The 18,030-nt window shown below is 39.4% G+C and overlaps 1 protein-coding gene across 2 annotated transcripts; it reads left to right on the top strand.

Annotated features, from left to right (window-relative positions):
- The first annotated feature begins 3,901 nt into the window (after window positions 1-3,901).
- Window positions 3,902-12,597, top strand: sh2d4bb (SH2 domain containing 4Bb). Of its 2 annotated transcripts, none has more exons than XM_053512070.1 (8): window positions 3,902-4,051; window positions 4,483-4,694; window positions 5,007-5,163; window positions 10,484-10,622; window positions 10,721-10,930; window positions 11,182-11,304; window positions 11,966-12,186; window positions 12,462-12,597. In XM_053512070.1, exons 1-8 carry the CDS (start codon window positions 3,902-3,904, stop codon window positions 12,552-12,554), a joined length of 1,305 nt encoding a protein of 434 aa, XP_053368045.1. In that variant the 3' UTR covers window positions 12,555-12,597. The 2 variants fall into 2 exon arrangements, with proteins under 2 accessions (XP_053368045.1, XP_053368046.1); XM_053512071.1 differs by having other exon boundaries at window positions 3,902-4,068; window positions 4,545-4,694.
- Window positions 12,598-18,030: the final 5,433 nt, after the last annotated feature.

Below are 18,030 nucleotides of genomic sequence, written 5' to 3'. Positions count from 1 at the left end.
ATGAGGCTTAAAGCAACCTTCCTTTCACATACAGATGACAGCACTATGAGCAAATGAGCATCCCCTAGTGGTCAAAATTGTTTGTGATTATCATCTTCAAGATTAGCTGTGATTCAACAGCAGTTCCTAGTGGTGATAAGGAGCTCCGAAGAAACAGATGTGAAATCCACATGAATTTGGCACTGCTTTCCTGAGAGTTATAGAAACATTGATGGAAAAGTGCCTACTAAATGCATTAAATTAGACTTTATAAGCCTGACATACATCATAATTTCAAGCTGAATCTAAAAATGATTCATTGCTGTTTGGATGTCTAATCTAAGTTGATTATTATTATTTATCTATTTTTTTATCATCAGCATTACAGGATTTGATTATTGTATTATTTTGTATTACCTATTAAATAAGGCATGGCATCCATGGAATCATGTCGTTTCCATGCAAAATGCTTGTAATAACATAAGTAATGTCTTAGGTTTTCATGGTGACAAGAATAATCATGATCAGACTAACAAAAGTAGTAGAAACTTACACATCAACAATTTCAAACTGTTGACATATAGTTGTTGATGGCTTGGCTGGTTGATGGCACGCACCACACTGATTGCTCATTGTCTATACAGTAGATGCTTTTTGACTGTTATCTATAGACAGGCATCTTCTTACTGTACTTAGCTTGCTTCCAACTGCTGTTTTGAGATCTCTCCACAGGTGTTCTATGGGATTCAGATCTGGACTCATTGCTGACCATTTAAGAACTCTCCAGCGGTTTGATTGTAACCATTTCCAAATGCTTTTTAAAGTATGTTTCGGGTCATTGTCCTGCTGGAGGACCGATGACCTTTGGTGGAGACGCAGCTTTCTAACGCTGGCCACTACGTTGCGCCCCAAAAGTCTCAGATCATCAGATTTCATGATGCCGTTCACACAGTTAGGGCATCCAGTGCCAGAAGCAGCAAAGCAACCCCAAAACATCTTTGACCCTCTACCATGTTTGACTGTAGGGACTGTGTTCTTTTCTTTGAAGGCCTTGTTTCTTTTTTTGTAAACAGTGCCATGATGTCCTTTACCAAAAATCTCATCTGTCCACAGTACATTCCACGTTTTGGCAAACTCCAGTCTTGCTTTTTTATGCCTTTGTCTCAGCAGTAGGGTCCTCCTGGGTCTCCTACCATTACGTTCCTTTTCATTTAAATGTCAACTGATAGTGCGAGCTGACACTGTTGTACCCTGTGTCTGCAGATCAGCTTGAATTTGTTTGGAAATTAATCAGGGTTCTTTATCCACCATTCGAACAATCCTTTGTTGTAATTTTTTCATTAGTTTTGCTCTCCCGTCCACGCCCAGGGAGGTGAGCTACATGCTACAAGTGTCATAGCTACAGTGCCATGTGCTGTAAACCTCCTGATGATATTGCATTGAACATAGGAACATTAAGATCTCTGGAGATGGACTTGCAGCCTTGAGATTGTCCATGATTTTCCAACTTTTTTCTCTCAAATCCACAGACAATTCTTTACACTTCTTCTATTTCTCTTACACAACACAAAGGTTAAGTCAACTTTCCTCCATTTTAACTGGTTGCAGATGTGATTACTCCACTGCCCACATGTTACTTGCCACAGGTGTTTCAAAATACAAATAACAGGAACATCACATGCTTAAAAAGCAATTATTTCTTACAATTTTAACGAGGCAATGATTTTGTCCATGAGTTTGTTATTTTTGAATTTTTATCAAGTTTGACTTTTCTTCTCCGTTTTTTATGAACAGACAAACAAAAACAATAAACATTTACATTGGAACAATTTTCTGCGAGAAATGTTGATTTTCTTACAGAATTGAAGGGTGCCGATATATATATATATATATATATACTGAAAATAAAAAGCAAATGCCATACTCAATCCCATAAGAAATTATTTATTAATTATAATTTATAAGTGTAAACTTTGCACTATCCAAATACATTTCTTTGCTGATATTATTTCTTATTGGCCTCATCTTATGCATAACCAGAGATCAAATAGTTTGCTATTAATGGACAAAGCGGGCTATGGATGCATAATCAGGCAGTTAAGAGATTTCTAAATTTATTCAAATGCAAAATATTTATTGTGCTGCATAGTCAGAGAGACCAATTGAAATAATTAGTGTTGATCTCTAGTCAAATTCAGCTACCATGAATTAACCCTGTTATTATTAACACTGTAGTCTTTGAAAGGCTTGACAGGCTTTTGTTTTTGATTAATTACATTTGATAATGAGTCTCACTGTTAGACATGATTATTACATCAGTGGGATAATTAGTGTTTATTTTGGAGTTGGCATTATGAATTAGGTAAATTAGCATAGGAAAAAAAATCTGCCTCTTCAACACCAATGTAAAAGGGAAGACAAGAGAAAGGTCAGTGTAAATGATTTACATGCTGCATGCTTGGATAAAAATAATGAATAGGAATGATGAAAATATACTTTATTGTTTTGGTGACAGATTTACTGTACTTTATATCTCCCTGTCCTGGGCTTTCTCTCTCGCTCTTTATTTTAAACATCCTGTGTTTACATTCCCAGAGCTTCCTGCACATTAGAGATGATTACTGTTACAGTTAGAACAGAATAGGAAAAGAGAAAAACAAACGGAAAACAGCTTACAACCGTGCTTGCTAGTATAATTTGTCTTGTTCTCTTTATAAATAGAATGCAACTGTCTAGACCGTGGCTTCTAATAAGGTTGCGTGTGTGTAGGCTCTGTGGGTAGTAGCGCAAGAAATGTAAAAGTAAGGTAACACAAGACAAATGGACGGACCAATAAATGGCAGGTCACGGGGTCTTTATGCATAGCCGACTAAATGAGAAGAAGCTTTCCACTGCAGATGGAAACTAGTTCTAAAAGGACTAAAATGATGTCACAACACAGTAACAAGTATGCACCATGCGATGCCTCAATTTCATAGTCGTTAATAAATACTAAACAATAAAGACAATAATTAGAAAGCAGTTAGTGGTGATTAGGGGTGTAGGGAGCATTAAGCTGTAATGAGACGTGAGGGACTAGTGTTCTCGAAGCTCAAGGGCTACCTGGAGAGCAGAGCAAGGGGAGGAGAGTTAACACCATCTGCTACGGTGCTGGAGCAACATGAGAAGCACAGATACAGTTGCACTATGGAAAGGAGGGGAAAAAGGGACAGGTCAGATAACACACTAACATGTGCACTAACTCTCTCTCTCTCACACACACACACACTCTATCTAGCTCTCTCTTATTTTTATACAATAAAAAATAACCACAATTTTACATCAAACAGAGAACGTACAACGTGATAATTCCAAACTAATGTACGTAATCTACACACCATCTAAAACAATGTCTTAGGTCTGTCAGACACAGACTGTGGTGTCAGGGACACCTGTATGTAGGGTCACTGCAGGAGACAGAAAGAGAGAGGCATTTTGTGTGTGTGTGTGTGTGTGTGTGTGTGTGTGTGTGAGAGAGAGAGAGAGAGAGAGAGAGATAAGCAAGTAGAGGGGTGAAATTAAAACCCTTAGGGAAGTTATACAATGAACCAAAACCAAGCGGAAGGGAACAAGTGGCAGAAAAACGAGGCTACGAGAGACTAGAAAAAGAAAAAGAGGACAATTGAGCTGCATAGAGGAAAAAAAGCTGCATAGGAAAATAAAACGTGGACAGAGAAATTTCCAGAAGTAGGGTGGGCAAGGCTGCTGGTAAGCATGTGGCATTTAAGTGATATATATCTACACCATATTAAGCAGAGCACAATCTGGGCCTTCCTTGCCATTTAAAGCCTATAGTCTTCCTCACCGTGGGGAAGTCTTCTTCAATCAAAAGGTGAACCACAAGGAGAAGGATTACATGTGAGATCATTACACAGCTGTCAAGATGATGCAGCAAATTCTTCAAGATATGTACATCGAGCCAGATCTGCTACGAGAGCTAAATGAGGAACAGAAGCAAATTCTCTTCTATAAGATCCGTGAGGAGCAGGTACGCCGCTGGAACGAGAGGGAGAGCAGAGACCCCAGTCTAAATGTCCGTAAAAAGAGTAAGTCCACTGATCTGGCAACCACATACTCCGCTATCACAGGATGTCATGTATCTTTATGGATTACAGGGATTACATTACATATGGATTACATTACATTATTGCACATGGCACAGGAAAATAATGGAAGGGTTTAGTGAAATCAGTTTCGTACAAAATTCTAACAAATTACGTATGGATTTTACAAAATTTCATATTAATTAGTTTAGAGAAAAAAAAATGACTTTTTATCTTCCAATAATCTTCATCTTAGGATTGGTAAATTTGCTACAAATTAAGTTGTGCAATTTGTTAATTATTGAGTTTAATTAATTATTGAGTTAATTAATAGCTGCTGGGATGTTTCACTTTATTATAAAAAAAAAGTATATTAATAGAAAAAGATAGTAAAGTATGTCGTATCTTTTTCATAATACAGGGAAACTCCTTTCATTGTGTGTGTGTGTGTGTGTGTGTGTGTCCCTGGCCAGGTGACCGTAGAGGCATTCAGTGGCTCCTGGGCTCTGATGGTGAGGTGTGGGTCTGGGTCATGGGGGAGGCCCAAGGAGACAAAATCTACAGTGACATAGTAGAAAAGCTGATGGAGGAGAAAGCAAGGAAACAGGCGCAGCGAGAGGCACAGGAACTCTGGTGAGAGAGCTTAAAGACATAAATACAGGGACTGGAGGGAGAGAGGGGTGATAGGATGGAGAGAAAAAGTATGACATGCAGAATAAAAGAAAGATGTGATTAGGGTGATATAACTAGAAATAGAAAAAGGGGAGAGAAGAGGGAGTTAGAGATATGAAAATTGGTGAGCAGTAACCAAGGGGATTGGAGGAGAGCACAAAGACTGACAGATGTGAGTCACCTTAAAATGAAAGGAAGAGAGAGGGGGAGAGATTAACTGAAAGTAAGATGATGAGCAATGTGTGTCAGTCATTCCCTGTTGAATTTTCCGAGGCGTATGAAGGAAGCAGAGATTGAAAAGAAGTTTCGGGATGCCATGGCAAAGGAGAAGGCTCGGTTTGTAGCAGGGAAATGGAGGGAGGAGACAGATGACAGAAGGGCAGCCAAGCAAGAGGAGCAGGAAGAGGATCGTATTTGTGAGAAGCTGAAGGTTGGTCTTTTATGATAAAAGCAAAGTGAAAAAAAAAATTATAATAAATAATTAATCTAATACTTACATATACTTCTTACATTAGCTAGACCTGACAAGTAAACATCGTTATACTACTGTATATACAGTGGGTCTGGAAAATATTCAGACCCCCTTAAATAATTTTAGCAAATGGTTGCAATATAAAGAGTGAAAAATTTAAGTTCTTTTTTTTTTTCTTCATTAAATGTACATACAGCACCCCATATTGACAGAAAAACACGGAATTGTTGACATTTTTGCAGATTTATTCAAATAGAAAAACTGAAATATCACATGGGCCTATGTATTCTGACCCTTTGCTCAGTATTTACTAGAAGCACCCTTTTGATTTAATACAGCCAGGAGTCTTTTTGGGAAAGATGCAACAAATTTTTTAAAAAATTTTTACACCTGGATTTGGGGATCCTCTGCCATTCCTCCTTGCAGATCCTCTTGTGAAGCCACTCCTTCGGTATTTCAGCTGTGTGCTTAAGGTCATTGTCTTGTTGGAAGGTAAACCTTTGGCCCAGTCTGAGTTCCTCAGCACTCTGGAGAAGGTTTTCATCCAGTATATCCCTGTACTTGGCCGCATTCATCTTTCCCGCGATGATTTTGAGTCATCCTGTCCCTGCAGCTGAAAAACACCCCCACAGCATGATGCTGCTACCACCATGCTTCACTGTTGGGACTGAATTGGACAGGTGATGAGCAGTGCCTGGTTTTCTACACACATACCGCTTAGAATTAAGGCCAAAAAGTTCTATCTTGGTCTCATCAGACCAGAGAATCCTATTTCTTACCATTCTGGAGTCCTTCAGGTGTTTTTTAATGTGTCTTGCACTGAGGAAAGGCTTCCGTCAGGCCACTCTGCCATAAAGCCCCGACTGATGGAGGGCTGCAGTGATGGTTGACTTTCTACAACTTTCTCCCATCTCCCAACTGCATCTCTGGAACTCAGCCACAGTGATCTTTGGGCTCTTCTCCACCGATAGCTCAGTTTGGCCAGAAAGGGCTAGAGGTAAGGCCTTTGGGGCCAGGGGTAGCTCAGTGGTTAAGGCATTGGACCATGGTTTGAAAGATCCCAAGTTCAAACCCCACAACCACCAAGTTGTCACTGTTGGGCCCTTGAGCCCTTAACCCTCAACTGCTCAGATGTGTAATGAGATAAAAAATAAATAAAAATGTAAGTCGCTCCGGATAAGAGCGTCTGCCAAAATGTAAATGTATAAAGGGGTTCTGGCCATCCCAAATGTCCTTTGTTTATGGGGGCCACTGTGCTCTTAGGAACCTTAAGTGCAGCAGAAATTTTGTAACCTTGGCCAGATCTGTGCCTTGCCACAATTCTGTCTTTGAGCACTTCAGGCAGTTCCTTTGACCTCATGATTCTCATTTGCCTTGACATGCATTGTGAGCTGTAAGGTCTTATATAGACAGGTGTGTGGCTTTCCTAATCAAGTACAATCAGTATAATCAAACACAGCTGGACTCAAATGAAGGCGTAGAACCATCTCAAGGATGATCAGAAGTAATGGAAAGCACCCGAGTTAAATACATGAGTGTCACAGCAAAGGGTCTGAATACTTAGGACCATATGATATTTTAGTTTTTCTTTTTTAATAAATCTGCAAAAATGTCAACAATTCTGTGTTTTTCTTTCAATATGGGGTGCATTAAATGAACTTCAATGATTTTAGCAAATGGCTACAATATAACAAAGAGTGAAACATTTAAGGGGGTCTGAATACTTTCCGTACCCACAGTATGTATGCATGCTGCATGGTCCAAAAAAAGGTTCCCATTTCAGAAGGGTCAAATTACCGTACTGCATCAAGCAAAGAAAACAACTAAGGAGATTTTTAATTACTGAAACTGTATTAAAAACCGTTAAACACATCAAAACCTAGAAGGATAGTGCTGAACCATGACCTTTGTGGATGAAATGTGGCCAGAAAAAAAATCATAACGGAGATTACTTAAACATTTGGTATTTAAAAAAACATGTTTATTCTTAATAGGCATGTGTGTGTATGAAAATGAAGAGCATTTCCATACACACACTATACCATGATACGGTTTGAACCTGGGACCTACCGATCAACAGGCCAGCACCTTAACCACTGAGCCACCTACCATGCATAGCGGTCACTGTACAAGCCTCTTAAAGCAGTGGTATAAACCGGGGTTGCTTCAGTCAGTCAAATTTAGGCGTAGCAACATTATGTGGTAATAAAATAAAGTCAGCTGATGACCTGAATGTACTGAATGACATCAATGAAGTTTTTATTCACTGATGGTACAGACATATTCCAGGACTTCAAGAGTGATTCTGGGAGTAAATGAGAAATCATTTACACACTTGAACTGGCCACCACATTGTATGCTGTAATTAAACTTAAAGGTGATTATATGAAATCTTAGTGAGCAACCAGGCAGTTTTTTTTGGCCAGGCAGTGTACTGTATATACACAATGTCAACAGAACGTTTTCAGACTCTTTTAAGTTTTCCACATTTTGTTATGTTTATAAATAATAATAATAATAATAATAATAATAATTATTATTATAATTATAATAATAAAGACTCATGCTTGGTACTTGGGTAAAGCACCTATGGCCGCAATGATAACTTTAAGTCTGCTTGGGAAAGATGCTACAAGCTTGGCACAACTTTCTTTTGGAAATGGTTTCATTCTTTTTGACAGAATCATTCAAGCTTAATCGGGTTGGATGGGCAGCATTGGTGCACAGCCATGTTCAGCTCTCTCCAGAGATCATCTATTGAGTTCAAGTCCAGATCTGGGCCACTCCTGGGCTTTTACAGAGTTGTTCTAAAGATAATGCTGTGTTTTCTTGGCAATATGCTTTGGGTTGTTGACGTCAGCTTCAGATCCTGAGCACTCTGGAGAAGGTTTTCTCTCAGGATAGGACTTTATTTGTCAACTATTCTGATTAGACTCCTAGTCTCAGTTATGGAAAAAAAAAAACATCCCCACAGCATGATGCTGCCTCACTGTGTTTGACTGTAGGGATGGTTTTAATGAGAAGATATGCAATGCCTGATATCCTAATTCCAAATAGTTTAATCTTTGTGTCAACAGACCAGAGGATTTGTTTTTTTCATAGTCTGAAAGGCCTTCAGGGGCTTTTTGGCAAACTCCCAGCAGGATGTCATGTAACTTTAAGTGAGGAATGGCTTCTGTCTGGCCATTCTACCACAGAGGCCTGATTGGTGAAGTGCTACAGTAAAAGTTGTCCTTCTGTAAGGTTCTCCAATTCTACACAAAGGAACTTAGGATCAAATGTATAGTGACCCTTGGGGTTCCATATTCCTCTGGGTTAATTTGGCTAGGTGATGAAGACTACCATGCTCCTAGCCACTTTCAATACTGCAGAAATGTTCTTGTATCCTTCCTCAGATATGTATCTTGACAAAATCCTGTCTTGCATATCTACATATAATTCTCTCCACCTCATGGCTTTGCTTTGACTCTGAGAGTACCCCTCCTGATCCACTAGCTAATAGACCCATCTTTAGCAGCAATAACTTGAATTAATTGGTACCTGTACGACTTTATCAGTCTCTCACAATGTTGTGAAGGAATTTTGGACCATCCTCCTTTGAAACACTGCTTTAGCTCATTAAGATTTTTGAGCATTCACTTATACACAGCTCTCTTAAGGTCCCACCACAGCATTTCAGTTGAGTCATTCAGACAGGCCATTCCAAAATCTTAATTCTTTTATTTTCAGCCATTTTAATGTAGATTTACTGGCATGCTTCGAATCATTGTCCTGTTGACCCAATTTGACCCAATTTTGACCAAGCTTTAGCTGTCAGACAGATGTCACATTTGCCTTTAGAGTCCTCTGGTATAACTCAATGACTGCAAAGTGCCCAACTTCTGTGGCTGCAAAACAAGCCCAAATCATCACCCCTTCACGGCTGTGCTTGACAGTAGGTATGAGGTGTTTCTGCAGAAATGGTGATTGGTTTTCACCAAAATGGCACTGGGCATTAGGGCCAAACTTTACTTTGGTCGCATTTGTCCAGGCTCAGTGAGACCTGTAGGGGCTAAGAGTTATTATTTTCTTTTTTAACCTGAGCATTGCAAAGTTTGACCTTGGGATGAATCTGCTGGAACGTCCACTCCTAGGTAGAGTGGCAAATGTCCTGAATGCATTCCACTTGTAAATAATCTTTCTTAATGTAGAATGTTGAACTCCAAATTGTATTGAAATTAAAAATGGAAACGTAATTGGAAATGGTTTTTTTATTTTATTTTTTTATACCCCTGTCCAAACTAATGTGCAGCAACAGTTGCTTCGCCTAGACTATTGCTTATGTCTTTTCCTCTTGGCATTGTCCTAACACACACCTGAATGCTCCAGGCCAAAACGTCTGCTTTTATAGAGGCCTGCGGGGTTAACTTTATTAAATAAATAATGGTATGGTTAAAAAAAAAATTATATGTTCGTCTGAGGTTGTGCTTGAGTAATACTGAGACCTGCCATGATCAGATGTTGTTCATGTTCAAAAGTTATCTTCTCTTTTTATTTTATGTTTTTTTGGTGCAAAAAACATAAAATAAAAAGAAAAGATAACTTTTGAACATGATGCATGTACTGTATGCACATATTTCACTTATTATATTGCAATACATGTACATTTATTTGAGAGAGAATAGAATAGGTACATGAACTCTTATGAATTGGCAGTTAGAGGTGCATTGGTGCATTTACAGCTCTTGAAAAGGTTAAGAAGGACATTTTTTAAGAGAACTGAAGGTGGGGCTCAGCTAATATGAAATCACATATAGTCCTCACTACTTAAACAGATTAAACTAGAGTGACCAAAATAAAGTCAAGTGGAGCATGGCTTCCTTCTCCAATCCTATTAGTTTCATTTGACACACTGCCATGATGATGAAGTAGTGTCAAAATCCTTGCTACTTCATTTAAGCCCTTTATCACCAACTAGCAATAGTGATTTGGCTCAGTTATTCCTAATTACTATGTATTTTGTGGGCTTGTTCAATTATACAAAGCTTAGCAATCTCACACAATGACGATAGCGATCTTTGCAAGACAAGACCAACATTTGTAGGTCTGATCTTTGATACTTAGAGTTAAAAGGATAAAGTCAGCATTAATGACACAATTACGCCAAATTAATCACTGTGGCCTAGCTGTTAATGAAAACGAGAAAATTAGATCAGTGGAATTTTCATCTAGCAATGCACTTTATCCGAGTATTGCCTGGAGATGAGGGTGATCAATTAATTTTATCTTTGGCCCCAAGAAATGTGAACAGGAGGAGAGACAGAGAGGTGAGGAGGAAATCCGGCAAACAGAGGAAAAGCGAGCAAAGGAGCTGTTCATCTCTCTGAAGCAAGAGGAAAAAAGAAGTGAAAGGGATGACAAGGAATGGCAGGAACAATGTAAGAAAGCAAGTGGAATGGAAGAAAAAAAGAAAATGCACAAGTGGGCCAGTCCGATTAAAGCAGCTGATTTCTATTCAAATCTCTGTGCTTCACAGTGCGCCGCTCCAAAGCAGCTGATGAGGAGATGAAGTGTAAGGCTCGCCGTGCCAGAGATGAGTACAAACGCCAGTCCCTGCGCGCCATCGAGAAAGGCCTTGTGGCTGGCCTCAGTGGACTGTTCCAGAAGACACATCTGAATGGCTCGGGTCAGAACCGGCGCCACAGTGATGTCCTTGAGCAACCATCAAAAACTCCTGCTGATACTAGCCAATCACAATCCTCTGTTGGAAGTGCAGTCGTGCATGTTCAGTGCCGCCGCAGACCGAACCGCAGATTCAGCAGCCCCCAGACACAGTCAATAACAGAGGGGTATCTCTAAATCCTATATGTTACTACACTAACATTATCAGCAATGTTGCCATGACTGGTTTCACATATTGTAGAAATACATATTCATATGAAAAGATTAGAATAATTTTACAAATGTCTTTCTACATCATTCTCCTCTCTAGCCCAGTGTGGGTTCGACCACCCAGGCCAACTTCTCGTGATTCCATCATGAAGTGGTTTAAGGAGGAACAAAAACCCAGAAGAGCAGGTTATGAAAGGAGCAGTAACACCATTGCCCCTTGGTTCCATGGTAAAGAATGCAGCAATACTCTACATTGTTAGCCTACCAACTTTAAGCAACAAACTATAGTTTATATCTCTTCAACAAACTATAGTCCAAGATTACATGGCAGCGAAGTCTCTCCAAGCTCTGAAGAAATAAGCTTCCAGGTGGCCAGGTTGGGTAACAGGCACTTTAATGTAGCAAGAGACTAGATTAGTGGTTTTAGACAGGGAGACCAGAATCGATTGGACTGTGAGAGAATGATAGAGCGAGCAAGTGGTAGAAGAAACAGATGACAGGGTGGAAGTGCAGCGCACAGAGTTAGAACAAGACAGCAGAGATATTGAGAAAAAGAGGTGGGAATCGTAAAGCTCAGTAATTTAACAGCTTGTGTTTTGGTTGATTGGGGTTACTGTGTGTCAGAGCTGATTGGGTAAATGATAAGATTAATGAGTGTCAGAGTGATACAAGAGTGAGGCCTGTCGCACAACAACAGTGTGCCAAAGCATCATGCGCTCTCTAGCACGTACTGCCCATTTGCTATCACTCACTGTCTCTGTCCTGTCTGCCATGCTCTGACTCATGTCTGCTCTCTGTGGCTTTTCTTCAATCTAAATTCCCACTGTCAGTTATACATCTCACCCAACGGATACTACCTTCTCACACTTTCTTTGCACCACACCTATAGGGATCATCTCTCGGCAGGATTCGGAGTCCTTGCTAATGAATACTTCTGAAGGCTGTTTCCTAGTAAGAGTGAGTGAAAGGATCTGGGGATACACTCTGTCCTACCGGACGGCTTCTGGCTTTAAACACTTTCTCATCGATGCCTCGGGTGATTACTACAGCTTCCTTGGGGTGGATCAAATCCGCCATGCTACCTTAGCTGACCTCATCGACTTCCATAAGGTCAACTTCTTGCAAGTCATCACAATTCAACTTTTCTTAAAGTTCAAACTTTGTCGTAGCATACACACAGGTTATCAAATTTACACATAGGCAATACCAGGGAAACACTGATCATAAAGCTCAAGGGTGTGACTAACACAACCACACTAAGCACTACTGTTCTTCCATCTGTGCTACTGACAGTGAGAATTGATTTCATTACTAAACATGTGCATGCTGTTGTCTGTACCTGTGCTGTTGCTCATTTGTCTGGCTGCCGGTATGTGTTTTCTCAGGAGGAGGCGATAACCACATCTGGAGGAGAGCTACTGCTGGACTCTTGCAAGCACCGAGGCTCTACGCCAGATTATGGAGGACTCTTTCAGTGACTCCATTCTAATCTTGTAATACTTTGATTTTACCGTCACTAAATAGTTAAGAATTGCATCACATAGTAACCCAATGATTTCCCTAATGACCACATACTTACAGTAGGTGTGGCCAACCACCACACCTTATGGCTTTGTCAGGAAATAATAAAACTACTTATTTCTATTCTAAGCTGCTTGGTCACTTCTTGTACAGGGAATAAGAGAATGCCTCCTCATGTATTGATTAAACGTAGCAGTATTAAAGGGGTCTGTGTCGGTCAGTGCCTCAAAGACTCTTACACCACTGAACCAAAACCTGAATCCCCACAAAAACCTCCCTTCTCTATTCAGACCCGTTCCAACTGCCTAACCATCCACATCAGCAGCCTACCAGCCTCCTCCTGCCTCACTGCCCTCCAAACCACACACACACAGCACTAATACAAACAAACACAGGAAGAAACAGAGTCGGGTGATGTGCATTGCCGAGCTTGTTGTGGGTTGTTCAATAAAAAGCAGTTATTTCAGCTAATCAAAATGCCAGCGGGAGAATAGAGGGTTAAAATAATGTAATGTAAAAGAGGAAGTGTAGTCTTAATTTACCTCCACATCAAAACAGGATAGCAGGATCATTTCTGATGCCTGTTATTATTATCTGATCAGTTATTGATAACACCTGGGTGTTTGTGCGAGTGTGAGGAAGCAGTGGGGGAAATAATGAAAATGTAAATGCATATCAGCAAGTCGCATGTCAATCAGCCCTCCATACTAAAGGAAGCAGTTGAAAAAGGTTTACAATCTAAAGGCTAAACATAACGTTCTCTAATTAAGTACATATGAAAATTATACGCCAATGGTTCAACTCCTAAAAGACAAAATATCCAGCTTCCAACTTTTCCAGTTTTAGAATATAGAAAAAAAAATGTGTTCAAGAGATGATCTAGGCAACTGTGAAGATATTTACTTAATTAAATATTGAATAACAATCTAACTAAAAAACTCTGTTAAAAGCGCCAGGATCATCATGCTTTTATAAACTACTAGGCTGAAGGACTAAACAGAGATAAAAGTATCCACTGACCTGAGATCAGAATTGGGGTAGTGTTTTGACAGGCTGGAATCCTGAGAGACAGATAAAGCTCGAGATCAGACTGAACTTATTCTGTGACCTAGATACCCGTATCCTCTAAAGGACGGACAAAACAGTGCCTCGGCTTTAAAGCAAGCATTAATTATCCTCAGTTTTGAAGATGCACCTTGTCGAAAAATGCATCATAAAAAAAATAATAAAAAAAAAAGAGTATAATTCCAAATATCCTTTAACGAGTGCAAATGTTAAAATGATTCATTAGTAAATATGTAAGAGGAAGTATCGAGGAAGAGCACTCTCTTATATAGACCTCCAAAGTAATAGCTTCAGGTATCTCCTGGTGTCAATGAGAATGAGTCAGCTCTAAGAAAGAGCACAGATCTAGTCAATAGATAAGGTCAGAACTGCTAGAAGTCAACTTGTTGAAGATCAAAAATCTCATTGTATTAAGTTCCTGACAGAACTGTAAGACACTACTATGAGCGTTATAGTTGAGGATAGTTTTTTTTCCCCTTAGCTTGGCATTTTATTCTGTTTCAGTCAAACAAATTCCCCAGTGTATCAGAGACTACTTCAGACGAATGAAGCAATCTGTCAAAAACCGAAGTTGGACTGAAAATATACCTCACAATAGGACAACATTCCTGACACTCGAGCACTTGAGTAAATCCACTACATAGTAGCTCAAAAGGACAAAATAGAGTTTTTGAAAGGCCAGGGCAAAGCCCTAATACAAACCCACCTGGAATCCTCTGTGAAAAGCTAAGGCCAAGGTAAAGTCTAAATCCAAACCCACCTCAAATCCTATATAGCAGACTGTAATATTAGGGAAGACTTGAAAAGACTGAGGCCAACATAAATCATGAAAGTTTAAAGACAAACATGAACTATGCAATACTGCACCAAGCTACGAAATAAACTTTCAAACCTTTCATATTTTACCATAATCTATGCGTTTTATACCAAGTTATCAAACAACTGTAATATTGTAATAATATCATTTACATTATTTGCTTCATTTTTAGTAACTGCTTTAATCTGCTCAGGGATAAAATCATTACGAAGACTCTCTGCTCTCCAAGGCACCATACGCACACACTCACATTTCTAAAATCATTTACACGGTGTGACTGGCATGCTTTGTTAATACCCACACAGACATGGAGGGAAGATGCATAACCCTGCGTAGACAGTAACCTGAGTTTAAGATCAATCTCTGGATCCTGGAAATGCAAGGCGGCATTACCCGATGTGCTACTACACCGTCATTAAATTATTTAAATAATATATTTTTATAATGGCACAATACGTTCAGCTCTCATATTCTTAAATAACTTGAAATAACACATTAAATGACAGTTATTTCATTTTAATGCGACACAAATGCTGCATTGCTATGGCTTAAATGAAGCAAAGTCTGACATCATTTCAAGAAATGCAGTAAGGACCTTATAATTTAGAGGCACAATATTTAAAGCACTGGACAGAAGAAGCAATAAACTAATCAGATTTAATTACAATACGTGTTACCACAAGTGTTTGCCCCCTTACTTATTTCTTGTTTGCCACACTTCAATGTTTCAGATCATCACAAAGATAACACAAGTAAACACATTATGCATTTTTTAAATAAAGGGAAAACAAAATCCAAAACTACATCGACCTGTGAGAAAAAGCCCCCCTGTTAAAACATAACTTAAGTCTGGTTTATCACACAGAGTTCAATTTCTCTAGCCACACCCAGGCCTGATTACTGCCACACCTGTTTGCAATCAAAAAATCACTTAAATAGGAGCTACCTGAAAAAGTGAAGTAGACCAAAAGATTTTCAAAAGCCTAACATCATGCCGAGATCCAAAAAAATTCTAAACCAAATGAGAAAGAAAATAAATGACATCTATCAATCTGGAAAGGCTTATGAAGCCATTTTTAAGGCTTTGGGACTGCAGCAAACCACAGTGAGAGCCATTATCTACAAATGGCAAAAACATGGTACAGTGGAGAACCTTCCCAGGAGTGCCTGGTCGACCAAAATTACCCCAAGAGTGCAGCGACAATTCGTCACAAAAGACCCCACAACAACATCCAAAGAATTGCAGGACTCAATTGCCTCGATTAAGGTGAGTGTTCATGACTCCACCATAAAAAAAAGAGACTGGGAAAATATGGTTTACATGGCAGAGTTCCAAAATGAAAAACACTGCTAAGCAAATAGAACATAAAAACTCATCTCAGTTTTGCCAGAAAACATCTTGATGATCCCCAAAACTTATGGGAAAATACTCTGCGGACCAACGAGACAAAAGTTTAACTTTTCGTAAGGTTTTGTCCCATTATGTGTGGAGTGAAAGTAACACCGCATTTTAGAAAAAGAACATCATACCAACAGTAAAATATGGTGGTGGTAGTGTGATGGTCTGGTGGTGTTTTGCTGCTTCAGGACCTGGAAGACTTGCTGTGATAAATGGAACCATGAATTCTGCTGTGTACCAAAATATCCTGAAGGAGAATGTCCAGCCATCTGTTTGTGACCCCAAGCTGAAGCAAACTTGGGTTCTGCAGCAGAACAATGATCCAAAGCACACTAGCAAGTCCACTTTTAAATGGCTGAAGAAAAACAAAATAAAAACTTTGGAGTGTCCTAATCAAAATCATGACCTGACTTCAATTTACATACACTGTGGCATGACCTTAAAAAGGCGGTTCATGCTTGAAAGCCCTCCAATGTGGCTGAATTACAACAATTCTGCAAAGATGAGTGGGCCAAAATTCTTCCACAGCGCTGCAACAGACTCACTGCAAGTTATTAAAAATGCTTGGTTGCTGCTAAGGACCAACCAATTAATAGGTTTAGGGGCAAACACTTTCACACAGGGTTTGTAGTTTTGGATTTTGTTTTTCCCTAATAATAAAAACTGCATGATGTGTTTACTTGTCTTATCTTTGACTAATATGTAAATTTATTTGATGATCGGAAACAAAGTGTGACAAACAAGCAAAAAATAATAATAAAAAGTAAACACTTTTTTTTTTTTAGAACCACTGTACCTTCTACTCAATTCTGGGACAAATACAAGGATGTATTATTTTGTATCCATATATATACTGATCAGCCATAACATTAACACCACTAGTTAATATTGTTTACCTACACACCAGCAAACATATCAGGATCATCGGAACCCAAGTTTCATCAATGGAGGTCATGCAGGGAACTGATCCTGTAGAAAAGCCAATACTGCACAAATTGCTAAAAAAGCCAATGATAGAAGGGCACCAGAACACCCACTGCACCACAGCCCTTTTCGCCGCACAGGGATCAGCATGGCCTCCAAACTCCCCAGACCCCGATTCAATCCAATGAAGCACCCATGGGATGCACCAGACAAACAAGTCTGATCCACAAAGACCACACCTAAACCCAACAGCAGCCAAAAGATCCAATACCAATGTCCAGTTGGCAGACAGCATAGTACACTCCTAAAAGCCCTTCAGAGCAATGCCCCAAGGGACCAGAGCCACTCTGATGGCACAAGGGTAAAACAAAACTCATGGTAATGGTTTTAATGTTATGGTTGATCGGTAAATGTATATTGCTTTTAAGTAATGAGAAAAAGCAATGGGACACTATAATAAATCTTTTATTTCTTGTTTTGGCAGTTTTCTCATATTGTTGAAAAGTAATATCTGTTTACTGCGTTTGGTGTTTTATGCCCACAGTGGTGTCTACTTTTCTGTTTGCCCTTTCTATGTTTCATAGATCAGTTGGTCTGTAATCGATCATGAGCTTTTTTTGCTTGCTCCCTGACTTTACTCATTTTAATTATTGTGGTCAATCTTCAGATTTCTGTCAGTCCATTGATCTTTCACCCAATACCCTGTACTTTTTATAGCACATTCTAACAAACTGCAACCTGACTTTTCTTGATAGGAGGTTGCATATTTTAAGGTCATACTGATATGCTCCCTTTTCAGACATCCAGCTCTACTTCCTGGAGATGGTTCTGATCTTGATCTCAGTTCTTTTTCATGACTGATATTTCTCATCCACTATTGTGATCTTCAGTGCTCTGCCAGGTCTCTTGCCATTTCTTAAAGTACGTTATTGCTTCTTGTACCAAGAACCATATCAAACAATCATCTTCAGTAACTGTGTTATCCTGGTCATGGTCACAATGCACCCTGGGAATACTAGGAACATAGCAGAGAAACACCCTATATGACACACTTGCCCGTCAAAGGGCATCGTACACTTACATTCTCACACTGAACGGCAATTTATCTTAGCCTATCCACCTACTCAGTTCTTGGGAGGAAAACCTGCAGAACATAAAAACACAGAGGACTTGCAACATTATTATACAACAGTAACCCGAGCTCAAGACCGATTACAAATTATACACT

Source organism: Clarias gariepinus, chromosome 14 (genome assembly GCF_024256425.1).
Source record: "Clarias gariepinus isolate MV-2021 ecotype Netherlands chromosome 14, CGAR_prim_01v2, whole genome shotgun sequence".
NCBI lineage: Eukaryota > Metazoa > Chordata > Actinopteri > Siluriformes > Clariidae > Clarias > Clarias gariepinus.
The sequence above is the reverse complement of the archived record's forward strand: the minus strand, read 5'-3'. Positions and strand labels throughout refer to the sequence as shown.